Here is a 13,420-nt window from a genome sequence, read left to right as displayed (position 1 = left end):
ACGTTACGTTCAAAGTAGCTTTTTAATTGCTTTTAAGGTTTGTGTAAAGTGTCCAAATGACTTTCAATAAAAGTGAGATGTGTGCATTATTTATTATTAAGTATACATCATTTTCTACACCTTAAAGTACAGTACACTAATAAATGGCACAGTGTTCAAATCATATAAATGTACTGTAATAAAGGATCAATTTAAGTGCACTGACTGTTTGAGTCATTTTCTACAAATTATTGCAGTTTTTGTCATTAAGCACATGTTTATGTACTGTACTGTATCTGCACAATAGATTGAATCTTTTATTAGCTATTATTAGTTTTACACATATCTTTTAAATTGCCATTTTGTATAGACATCTTAACTCTCTCAGTGCCACGCCCCGAGATATCCCGAGTTTTTCCCGAGTACCCTCAGTGCCAGCACGAGAAATCCCGAGTTTTTACTTTTGACTGTGGTCGCGCTATTCTGTTTATTTTTCATGATCACTTTCGCTTCCTGACTCCTTCAGACTCACCCGGAGCCGGATGTAAAAAAAAATAATTAATTTCCGGGTCACGTTGTTTTTCTCCGGTGATTTGTCGATTTGTTGCTCTCTACTGGTAGAACTGTATTATGGGTTTAAAAACCCAATCAGATCATTTATATGAATGAAAAATTACAAAATTAAAAATAAAAATAAAACGCAAATTGCTGGCACTGGGGGAGTACTTTATGAAAATACTCTTGGCACTGAAAGAGTTAAAGATCTTGACATCATGAAATTCATATTATGCAATCTGCTTCTTTTAAAAAAATTACAATGCCAACAAAGTGTTGCTAGACAGTGCAGAGTCAAATCCTCTGTTAATGTATCTATTTGTTACTCTGAGAGTACAAATGTAACCAAATGAACTTTATTTGTACACTCTCAGAGTCAAATGAACACTTGAGGATTTTACAGTGTGCTCGTGGTTAGTAAGTGAGGGATCTAGAGTTGTAAAGCAGCTTAAAGAAGACGTCCAAAGCACTAATCAGCTAAACCATACCGAACCACTTCTACGACTAGTGAACAACACACCCTTAAGAACACTCACGTGTCACTATAAGCTAGCGATCCAAATATAGCCACGATAGTGACGACATTCTCATCTTAAAGCAAAGGTGAAACCTTGTGGGCCAGCAGAACATATTCAAGAAAGGCATTTTGAAACAAGCTACAGGTATACTGTGATTTAGTGAGAAAAGGCTATGCTTATATTTGATCATTTCTCTTTATCACTCTTAATTCACTGATTTCCTTATACAACATACTTGTCTGTCGTCCTACCACCAGCTTCAAACACTCTGCAACTTTCTTTGGAATTTCTTGCCCACTAAACACATTCATCGATTGACAGATTCACAAATTAATGACTAGTAAGATATGGTGCCGTTTTAGCATGTTGGCCGTTATACGTTGATTACTTTGATCAAACATTTTGAATCACCATTTAGGTTTCATAACATGCATTTGATTTTTATATTAATGAAAAGTACATTCAAAATATCTAGTAGACGAATATTTGGATAATTTTAATTGAATTGCATGAATTTTCTGTGTTCCTTAACAAACACATTCACATACCCCTATATATATACTTGCATAATAGCTTTTTAAATGTTTAATCACCAAGGGATTCCCTCCACATTAAAATCTGTAGTCTTTCTTTCACTTCTAAAGCAACCCATTTTCAAGAAATATAACATTGTGTATGGAAATAAGTAAATTGCTTAGACAACATAAACCAGCGCAATGCAGGATATACAGCATACATTCTGCAAGTTATATCTAAGGCAAAAATTCATGGTTGTGGTTCCAGCCAGGTTAGTAGAAAAATAGAGATAGAAATAGAATATTTAAGAAACTTTGGAAACTCAAAAACAACTGCAAAAACAAGTAATACAAACAAAACTACCCATCAAAAGTTTGAGCTATAAAGTTGTAATAATGTGTATTAGTGCCCTAACTGAAGCTAGCCTGTAGAAACTGAAAACGTCATTGGCTGTAGTGTTTGTTATTCTGATTGCCTGCTCTAGTAATTGCCTTTGCAGCATTAATACATTTTATGCTACATGGCTTTATCAGCACATCAGAAAGAGCGGATTCTTCTTTGCTAGTTATCTGTAGAACTATCTAGGTAAACTGTTGCGACTCTTTTCTCATGAGAGATCTTCAGTGGAGTATCCACCATGTGAGACTGAAGCACTCGCTCTGAGCTGGCCTGAGCTTGGCCATTGTTCACGTCCATCTGAAAGGTGAAGGACTGGGCCTCTGACGGACCCAGCTGGATATGCTTCTCAGATATTTCAGGCACTGACTCTCCTTCCAGACCCTCGATGTGTGTAACATCCTCATGTTTGGAGATCCTCATGCTGTACCCTCCTTCTGCCCCACCCTGGAGAGCTTTCTGGAAACTTGGATTAGAAGCCCGAAGAGCAGCCATAATCTGCTCTTCAGACAGATCATCATCATCTGCCTCGAGCAGGCCAGACTCTTGTAGTGTCTCAGACACACTCAGCTCTGCCGTGATCGTTGTGGTTCCATTGTCGCTGGATTGTTGCACGTTTCTGACAGCTACATTCTGTGAACTGTCGCTGCTAATTTTCGTGAAGAAAGCCAACTCATCCTTCAGTGAACCAGACACAGAGCCTTGGATCCTATCCAGTGCTCCCTTGAGCTGTTCTTTGGGGTTCAAAGAAGAGTCCTGTTTGAACATCTCGAGCATGGACTCCTGTACCGTTGGGGACACGTGAACCTCCTCTTCGATGATGCACTCTGGGATGCTCTCTCTGACAAACGAGTGATCGCTTGACATGAACTTGTACTCGTCAGCATCCTTGGAATCGGTTGGAAAGCCTTCGTCTTGATAATACCTTTCATCCGACAGGTCATCCACCATGCCATAATGACCATACGAGGTTATGCCACCAACATCCTCGGGTTCAGACAGATTCTCATCTGGAGTGGAGACAAAATACTCTTCCGGGTCTTGGTCATGGGAGAAGTACGGGGAGTCATTCTCCCTTGAGCTTTCCAGAACTCGTACACTCTGGCCAGTGCCTCTGTTGGTCTCCGAGCTTTTCATGGCATCACCACCACTTTTTTTTTGAGGGACATTCTCTAGTTCCTCGATTTGGAACACCGCCTTAGAAGCCTGTAAGAAACCGGGCAAAGATTTCTCCTCTGCCTCATACTCCTCTACCTCATACTCCTCGTCGCTGAGAGAGTCGACAGGTTCCTCTATGATTTCCACATTGATCGACTTATTCACCAGGTCCTCCGCCCCTTGCAGTCCGCTCAACAGATTTTGGATCATGGTCCCAGTTGCCGTGCCCTTGATGTCCTCCAACGACACTTTCTTCACCCCTCTGCTGAGTAATTCTTCCAGTGCAAAGTCCTCAGAAAGGTCCACCTCCTCCTCCACCCTGGACTCCAAAATGATCTGTGTCTTAGTCGTGCCGTCCTCCTGCTCGATTTTCTCCACATGGTAGGTCATCTGTGGCGCATCTCCAGAGAGGCCGAACGCAGAATCCATACCAGCAGGTTTCATCACCATCTGAATGATCTCCTGTACCATAGGAGAGTCCAGTGGCTTCTTCTCGACTGGCTTTGCACTTTCTTTGCCTTTCTCCTCTGGCTTGTCTCTGACTTTACTCTTGGCATCCGCCTCTGTATTTCTGCTGAAGCTCATCATTGGTGGCGACACCACTCTCACTTTGGGCTCAGCTGTGGGCGCTGTGATGGGGATAAATGTATCCTTTACTACGGGTTGTGAAGCAGCTGTCTTCTGTGGGCCTTCACCATATCGGTTTGGGGTTGTTTGGGTCATGGTTTTGTCCACAGTGGTGGCAGCTGAGGCTGCAGCCTGAGCTTTGGTGAAAGAGACCATGTCTCTCCTGGCTTCAGAAGAGCCCTGATGAAGAGCCCGGCCCATAACGGATATAGGAATGACCCTGGAGGGACTCATGGTTCCAGATCGAGGTGCCGGAGCTCTCAGATTCGAGGTCTGCTCCGAGTACCTGACATCCATATGTTGTCTGGTGGAGGTGGTGGAAGCCCTTGGTTTGTAGGGTTGTGAGGGCAGCTTGATATCTGGGAACACAGAATGAATGAGAATGTCACACACAGTCATTTTCTGCTGCACTTTATGTTTAACCACTTGAACCCCTGCATGCCCATTCTGGGGGGATCATTCGCCCAAAATAGCAGATGTTTAGGAGAAGTTGTGAGATTGTAGATCGGCTATTTTTGGCATTTGGTGTGGACGTAAAAAAGTTAAAGGGCAAGACCACTTTGGTAGAGGTTTGGGTTGTTGCCATTGTTACCTTGCCATGATGTAACTCCAAAGGTGGACAAGAAATAAAAAAGAAATTGATAATTCAAAATATGCTCCTCATTGACTTACATTGTATGCTGAAACAGCTCTCAAAGTCACTCTTTTAGCACATAAACGAACGCAAACAAAGTTGATTCAGACAATATAAAACATCACCAAACCCATTTATACCTATTTATTTAAAAAATCCTGTTGATTTTACAATTTGAAGATCCGGATCCACGGATCCAGTCCAGGTTATCTTCCTAATACAAATGGCAACAGGAAGTTCACATTTTTATAATAGAAGAAAACAGTACTGGGTTTGGTGATGCTCTATATTGTCTAAATGAACTTTGTTTGCGTTCGTTTATGTGCTAAAAGAGTGACTTTGAGAGCTGTTTCAGCATACAATGTAAGTTAATGAGGAGCATATTTTGAATTATACATTTCTAATCACTGGAGCAATCATCTTTGATTTCTTGTCCACCTTTGGAGTTACATTATGGTCAAGGTAACTACACGACACAAACCTCTACCAAAGTGGTCTTGCCCTTTAAGTACAGTTAACTCAGGTCCATTTGACTAAGAATAGAGGGTTTAAGTGGTTAATGCTATAGTTCATTATGGAACATGACTAAATTAAATAAACTAAATTAAATCTGACAATACTGATTATAACGATAATGAATATATATTATATATAATATATAATATATATATTATATATATATTATATATAATATATAACATATTTCATTTAAAATAGTTTAATAAAATACTCCAATATGGTCAGTACAACAAAAATAGTCTTCTCATATTATACTCTGATGAATTAACAGTACCTATTATTCTTTCTCTCTGATGCCGATTGACCCTCCTGTTCACCTCTTGCATATCCACTCTTTCACCTTCCATGAGGGCCCTGAACAACAATACAAAGACATTCAAGTCAAACGCAAATGATTAATCGTGCATATAGTTTGGTAAAGTTCATATTTCAAAGTCATTCATATTTATATTTTTGAGCCATTTTTCAAAATACAGATACCTCGCAAGTTCATTTGCAAAATCCCTCAGCTCTGCCATCTCAAACACGAACACGATAGGCTTACAAATCAATCCACGGACCTGACCATAGTAGAGCAGTGTTCAGGAAAAAAAAAAAAACATGCCATCTGATCTGACCACAAACTAAATCTGATCAACTATCTCTCACCGTTCCTTGGCCACGGTTCAAGTAAAAGACACAACGGGAGCAAGCAGAAGTCCTTCAGAGAGGAATAACCTCACCAGAGTGTGCTTCCCAAAAGACAGACCTAAAAATAACACCTACAATGCCCTGCTGTCTGGGCTTTGCAATGAACCCCCCTAGTGCACAAGCAGGCTGGTGACATAGACACAAATTCACAAGCCACCTCTACGTGTCTAAAGAAACATTCAGCCTATTCCAAATATTCAAAACAAAGGCCCAGATGTGCCACTGGAGAAATCTCCATATAGAGACAAACGGAAGCAGATAGTTCTTTGGCAAATATGCCCCGGAAAGTATCTGCATATTAACAGACAAAGAGGGCTCTAAATCCCTCAGCTAGACAAAGTTCCACTTCAAACTTCAACGAGGCTGGACAGATGATGGAATATATGCCATGTATGAAGTCTCATACATAGATAACATCAGGGGTGAAAAGAGCATTGGCTTATATAAATAGCCATGTAAACAGTGCCTTTGTGTAAAAATAGCATGTCTGTTGTTATGACCATAAGCTGGTCATGTGAATGGCGGTAATAATAGATATGAGGGCACATACTTTCAATGAAAAACAAACAAACAGATGTACTGTGTTGTACTTTTCCATTTCATTTACTCTTTAACAAGCAATGGACCATGTAAGATTCCATATTTGCTTAGTAGTCTAACAAGACTTCCCTAAATAGGGCTGCCCACGACAACGCCCTCCCTTGATTCAGAGACCCCCCATCAATACCCCAGCTGTCCCTCACGCCGTCTCTCTTTTACCTCTTGTTTTATCTCTCTCTTTTTTTAAATCTCTTTTACCTCTTGTTATTTATTTAAAGAGGAGGGAAGGAGGAGAGGAAAAGAGAACAAACTTAGTTTTCGTAAAACTTTTGTGGATTTCGCTGATTTATTAACTTAATTTGACCTTTTTTTTAGGATATATTTTTTAATTTTCATATGTCTGTGTGGTGAACTGAACTAAAGACCCTTGAGGGAGGAAGGGTACGGGGATTGTTGAGTGTAACTCAAAGCAAATTGTACCATTCCTGTTTCTATGTTGGGTGTGAATTGTTTTGTATTTGTACTGTATTGTTTGTATTTGTATGTAGGAAAAGAAAAAAAAAGGCATAAGTACTGTATATGTTCTTTCTATAACTGCCCTATTACCTATGCTGAAAAAAATCCATAGATTCCATATTTGTATATGATAACTAAGAATAAGAGGTTGCACTCCTTTAATCACCTGGTGTTGAACCCGACTCATGGGATGGGCATGGGAAACCAGATATCTAGTGCTCGGCCAAAGGGGAATCCCCACTTTGAACCCCCCCCCCCATCAGGAAATTGTGACACCATTGGAACCACCTAGATATGAACCCTTGTCTCCTGCACGGAAAACCAAACATCTCAGAAGTCACTTTACCACCAAACATGGGACATAGTCTACTACATGAATAGATTCTATATCAGCCAAAGGGGGGAATACCCCTGGCCAAGGGAGATATTAAGCTTCTGAGCTACATGCAGGGCTACTCCGCTACACACACAAAGCAGTTGACCTGAGTGAGGGACAGACAAGGATATGTGGTGCTGCAGCCAATAAGGAATTGCCATAATCTAATGTTATTAATGGTTTCAATAGAATTAAGGGCCACTGTAGGGCTCTGTGGGTCTCCACTTTGATCCTCTGCAAGGAGATGCATACTCTACTTACTTGTAAGTGGTTCTGATTAAGAGCGTCTGCTAAATGCCTAAATTGTAAATTGCAACTAGAAATGGGCACTCTGCAGAGTCACCAGACTAGATTGCTGAGCCAGGGTTATATAAATTGTGGGTTGCACCCGTCAGATTGTAAGGAAGCTGCGGGGACGGGGACGGGGACAGCATTTCTTTGACATAATGGTGCAACTTATATACTGCTCTGTAAAGGCCCCTTATGCAATTTTGATTTGGGGTTGACTGGATGTTGATGGTGTTTTATTTCAATTTTGTAAGCCAATTAAGGGACTTTCTTTTTCATTGTTCAACCTACGGTTCAAGAGTTCAAGCCAAAGCGTAAAGTGGCCTGGTATAGCGCCACCATGAGGGTGATTTGAAAACATGGGGAGTGTCTTCCTTGGCTTACTGGGAGTGTGCATGCAAAGTTTGATGCCGACCATGGTTTGCTAGATTAGCTGTGCACAGACAGACAGACAGACAGACAGACAGACACACAGACACACAGACACACAGACACACAGACACACACACACACACACACACACACACACACAGACAGCCACACACACAGACATACACACACACACACACACACACACACACACACACACACACACACACACACACGCTCGCGCACACACACACACACACAGGGGCGAAAGGTTATGATAGCTTTCCTAAAAGGATATAATTAACCACTATTTTATTGGTTGTGTCTGTAGTGTGATATTTGAGGATGAACAGCACTAGTATTCATTCTAATGTGTGCATTAAATGTGTATTACAAGGGAAATTAGGTATGTTCGGACTACAAAAACAGAAAATAAAAGGACTTACCTGTAAGCAGCCACCTCCATGCCCAAATCCATCTTGACCTGAAGGAGATGCTGGTAATCGCGCATCTTGTTTGCTAAGCCGTCAGCCAGCATATTCCGTTCATTCTCCAGCTCTTCAACGATCATCTAAAAAAAATGCAAGAAGAAGAATTCAATTGTGACCCTACCCTGCATGTGGTGTACCGGTAGTTCCTTTTAAGTTACATTAATTTTATTCATCTCACATATTTCACTATTTAAACTCTATATACTTCATTGACTAAAATGAAGTAAGAGGAGACTATACTTGGTCCCCTCTTCTTTTAACTCTACACCGAATCTCTTCGCCGAAAATAGCCGATCCACAAGTGTTGTGGTGCTTGTAGATCTGCTATTTCGGCAAACTGTTTTTGCCAAATATTCACCTATTATGACATGCTCAGAATAGGGATGCTAAAGTTCATGTTGTTAAATCAGATTTCTTCAATCCTGGTCCTCTGGGGACATCTAGAACGGTTGAATTACTAATCTGCAAGAAGTTATCATTCTAGCCGGGTAGCCAAGAGACATGGGACGCCAGGTGAATGCAATTACCTGGCGGTACCCAGTGGTGGAAAAAGTACTCAAATGTTTTACTTAAGTAAAAGTACCAATACTGCAATATAGAAATACTCTGTTAGGGCGCGCCCCCACCAAGAGTTGGCTGGCTGCTGTTTGCAGAATCTGCCAATGCATTGTCAATGCAAATGCGTTGATTCACGCAAGAGCAGATTTTTCGCGCAGACCTTGCGTTTATCTGCTCTCCGCGACTAAGCATAAAACTGCTGGAGGCAGGCGCTGATTTTCTCCCTCTGTCCAATCGTGTGAGTTGAAGGCGGACCGTCCCAAGATTCAGGAAGCACCATGGTGCTCAAGGCAGCAGGCCGTGCGGGCTGCGGGGACGATCTTGAGTGTGAGTGACAGGTGCGTCACAGCGTTTTTTCTAATCCGCTGGCTGCAAAAAACTGTGACCGCGCACAACCTGCGTTTAACAGCGGCCAGCCAACTCTTGGTGGGAGCGCGCCGTTACAAGTAAAAGTCCAGAATTCAAATTTCACTCGAGTAAAAGTACAAAAGTATTGGCATCAAAATGTACTTAAAGTACCAGAAGTAAAAGTACAAGAAAATAGCAGATCTACAAGCTGACAACGCGTCGCGATGCGACGCGTTGTGAGCTTGTAGATCGGCTATTTTCAAACATCATTTATATCTGAAAAGTAACTAGTAACTAAAGTTTTCAAATAATTGTAGTGGAGTAAAAGTACAATATTTGCCTCTGATGTAGTGGAGTAGAAGTTAAAGTATTGCAAATTGGAAATACTCAAGTAAAGTACAAATACCTCAAAAAGTACAGTATTTAAGTAAATGTACTTAGTTACTTTCCACCACTGGCAGTACCAGGACTGAAGAAACCTGATCTTTCCTGTCTTATTGTTTGTTTGCTTGCTCCGGTTTGAGCAGCAGTTTATATTGAGGTAACTATAACCTACTGTATGAAGTTGGGAACATGACACATTGCATTCTCAGTGGCATATGCTACATGAGGGTTATTTAAGGCACCCGTCTCTGATTCTCTGCCACCTATCATTTAAAGGGGTAGGGTGTTAAACTGGCTCGGCACTTCCTGTTTTGATCAAGTCTGATCCCTCGGATAACATGAATCATCTGTAACAGGTAAGCCTGTGTGACTGTCGCTTTAATTCCTGTTGTCCCATAGAGGGACAGTTTGCTTCACACAACAGCCACACTGAGTTACAGATTGCCAGTGATGGAAGAAGTACGGTACTCACATTTTGTACTTAAGTAAAAGTAGCAATACCACAATATAAAAATACTCTGTTACAAGTAAAAGGCCTGTGTTCAAAATGTTACTTGAGTAAAAGTACAAAAGTACTATTGGCATCAAAAGTAAAAGTACTAAAATAGCAGATCTAAAATAGCAGATCTACAAGCTCACAACGCGTCGCAGTGCGACGCGTTGTGAGCTTGTAGATTGGCTATTTTCAAATAGCCTATGTATAAAATAAGGCTGAAGTGGTTAATGTATGCTTTATAATATCATAATTTATATCTGCAAAGTAACTAGTAAAGTGTGTAAAGTGTAAAGTGGAGTAAAAGTACAATATTTGCTTTTGAGATGTAGTGGAGTAGAAGTAAAAGTACTGAAAATTGGAAATACTCCAGTAAAGTAAAAATACCTGAGTAAATGTACTTCATTACTTTACACCACTGCAGATTGCCTTCAAAGAATCATAACAATGGTCTGTGCTCTGAGAAGGTTTTGACAACATTAAAGCTGATGTTCCTAAAAAAGCAGAGTAGCCACTAGCCAGTCACTCACTAGCCTACGTCTGGTGGTGACGCAAGGTTACTACTAGCCTACTGACTGACCAGCACTGGACTCCATCTTAGAGTACGGATTTGTCAATCCCACAGATAATTGGTTTAAGTGTCTGGTGTAGCTAACAGCCGTGCAGGGTTGGAAGGGGTGACATGCCATTTACTGAGTGAATACTGTATATCCAATCCTTTTAGATGGGGTGGTTGTAATGCTGAATGCTAGATACATGCATTCATTTTGACATTTATGAGAAGGCCAACTTCCCAGCCTTCAGGTAAACAGCAATTAATGAAATGTATTTATTTTATTACTGTGTCATGCTACCAGTGTGGCCCACTCTGTGGGATTACACATAACGTCATACATATAAACATAAGTCATAAATAATTCCTGTTGTTATTACAGCCTGAGTGGAGACCCAGGTACATAGACCACCTCCTCCTCGTTGACCAGGCCTTTTCAATAAATGAGGCAAATGGAAAGATTTCCGATTTCTGAGTCATCCAACCACACAAATTATTTTTTTCAATCTACGTTAATATTATAGTCTCTGCCCGATAGAGTCATAGAATGGACAATACAATACACTTTCAATTTCCTTAATAAGATCACACAGACTACAGTCTATCCTCCTCAGTGGTACTTACAGTATATCTGCCTGTCTCAATTCCTGATTTGAGCATATAGGGACTGTTTCTTTTTTGACAAGTTATACAATACATAATTATCTGGACCATAGATAGACATATTTCACAGTAAGTATGGAGCGTATGAATTGTGCCCATCTGTCCTTTACTTGTTGAAAAATAATGTATTTTACTAGATTAATCTCTAGTTTTTTCTCTGCCATAATAATGGTCTTCAAACATGGCTGAGCTCTCAAAAGGCTGCCCAAGACTATGTTCCATTAATCAAGATGTCCCACTCAAAGACCTGTACAATTCTGTTGGTATTCAGCGCCAGTATTCTATTCCAGACACGTACAGTACCATTATGCACACTCTGAGCATGGCTCTCATACATTTTATTGTAGGAGGCTGAAGCCATGGTCACACCCATGATGGCCGGTCCTGTTAAAGAACAGGTGCTGGATGTGTTTCACTTGCATCAATCTTTTGCTGATTTATATCACCTATCAAAAAGGTGTGTACTCTACATAACTTCCCCAACCTGGGCAAAATTGTCATATTTTAGTCATAACAGTTTATGACTTTGGCTATTGATGTTATGATGTATCCGAGGTGTGTGTGTGTGTGTGTGTGTGTGTGTGTGTGTGTGTGTGTGTGTGAGAGAGAGAGAGTCAGTGAGTGAGTGAGAGAGAGAGAGAGAGAGAGAGAGAGAGAGAGAGAGATAGAGAGAGCATGATGCCTTATTCATGAGTAGACTCAGAGGGGCAGAAAAGAGGGCGGGCTCAAACATCATCATGCTTCTTCTTCAAGAACCAACTTCTAGGTAATTCATTTATAGCTGCATGGCTGCATCACTGCTGATTGCATAGTAGTGGGTGTGGCAACAGAGGAGGGAATAGCCTGAGCTTTTGTGGGACAAAGGGATGATACTGATGATGGTACTGATGATAATTTGTAGATTAACATAATCTTGGGATATCTAAGTGTAGGATAAAATTGTGGCAATAATTAAGCAAAAAAACACTATATCATGCCTACTGCCTAGCCTAGGTCATAATTACCTGATACTGATTGAAATCCCTGCGGAAGTTGTCCTCCATATTGACGAGTTGCCCTTCCAGATGCATCTGGATCTTGCTCTGCCGTTCCACTTCCACGTGTAACTTGTTAAACTCGGAGGCGTACGACATCTTCTCCCTCTGAAGATCATCCAGGCGTGCCTGGTCATCTCTGATCGCCTGCTCCATCTCTTCCACCTTGTGTTGATACATCTCGAAGGTGTCGATCCATCCCTCGGAGAGGCTCTGGGCGTATTCTTGAACGTCTTCCATGGACGCCGCCGCGTGAGGACCGTGGTAAGTTTGAGTATAAACGACGGGCACCATCACCCGGGCGTCCACCTGACGGCGGAGCTGGACGATCTGCTGCCTGTGCGCGTCGTCCAGGTGCTTGTACTCGCTCTCCAGCTGGAACAAACGCTGCTCGAGTGCGACGTTGTGCTGGTGGGCGCCGTGGAGCTCCTTCTCGCAGCCTTTGAGGTCGCCGTCCACGCCTTTGCACGTCTCGCTCTCCTCCCGACGCACCGACTGGACCGTCTGGAACTCCCGCCACAGCTTCTCCCTCTCCATCTCGGCTCGGTTCTTCTCGAACGACAGCTGTCCCACCATCCTCCTCAGCTCCCGCACTTCGTCCTTGTACTTGTGTTCGCGCTCGACCGTCTTTACCGTCCTTACCTTGTTGATCTCTGTGATCAGATGCGCGTTCTCGTGCTCCAACTGCTTCGTCCTGGACAAGTACTGGGCCAGCCTGGTGTTGAGCTCCTGCAGTTGGTGCTTTTCGCCCTCGAAGGTTCTCCTGACGTGAAGCATCGTGTCTATGGTGGTGCGATGGGACTAAAATAAAATGATGGCGATTATAGTGGAAGTTGTAAAGAGAGGTTCTCCTGGTGTCATTAGCGTGTGGTGTGGTGTGGTGTGGTGTGCGCCTGAAAGCAGTGCTGTGATGCAGTGACACTGTGATCTACTGCCTTTGACAAGTGCAGAGGGTGGGCGGGGCGGGTCTCCATGTATCTGGCAGATGTTCACAGATGCGTTCTTAGATAGCGAAATAGCGCTCCCATGTGGATGGAAGGGATACAGCATTGGTTCTCAAACTGGGGTCCGAGGACCCCCAGGGGTCCTTGAGGGAGTTCCAGGGGGTCCCCAGCTAAATGATGGATAGTTAGGAACCAAATGGACCTTTATGGGTCTGTAACTCTGAGAGTGTACAAATGGAACCAAATGGACCCGTTATGGGTCCATTTGGTT

The 13,420-nt window shown here is 42.0% G+C and overlaps 1 protein-coding gene across 1 annotated transcript; it reads right to left on the bottom strand.

Annotated features, from left to right (window-relative positions):
- Window positions 1-15: 15 nt before the first annotated feature.
- On the bottom strand, window positions 16-13,079 carry synm (synemin, intermediate filament protein). The gene is made up of 4 exons (XM_080437893.1): window positions 12,176-13,079; window positions 8,128-8,252; window positions 5,177-5,256; window positions 16-4,108 (listed from the first exon to the last, which is right to left on the bottom strand). The coding sequence occupies exons 1-4, from the start codon at window positions 12,980-12,982 to the stop codon at window positions 2,130-2,132; spliced, it is 2,991 nt and encodes a 996-aa protein (XP_080294019.1). The 5' UTR covers window positions 12,983-13,079; the 3' UTR covers window positions 16-2,129.
- Between the last annotated feature and the right edge of the window lie 341 nt (window positions 13,080-13,420).

The sequence above is a fragment of the Gymnoscopelus braueri genome (genome assembly GCF_963280865.1).
Source record: "Gymnoscopelus braueri genome assembly, chromosome: 9".
In the NCBI taxonomy this organism is placed as follows: domain Eukaryota; kingdom Metazoa; phylum Chordata; class Actinopteri; order Myctophiformes; family Myctophidae; genus Gymnoscopelus; species Gymnoscopelus braueri.
The sequence above is the reverse complement of the archived record's forward strand: the minus strand, read 5'-3'. Positions and strand labels throughout refer to the sequence as shown.

Excerpts from the sequence above, each read along its gene's own strand:
- synm (XM_080437893.1), bottom strand. The coding sequence starts at position 12,982 with ATGCTTCACGTCAGGAGAACCTTCGAGGGCGAAAAGCACCAACTGCAG. Across the intron at positions 5,257-8,127 it reads ATGGAGGTGGCTGCTTACAG|GGCCCTCATGGAAGGTGAAA; the intron begins GTAAGTCCTTTT and ends ATTGTTGTTCAG. Across the intron at positions 4,109-5,176 it reads TCAGAGAGAAAGAATAATAG|ATATCAAGCTGCCCTCACAA; the intron begins GTACTGTTAATT and ends CTGTGTTCCCAG.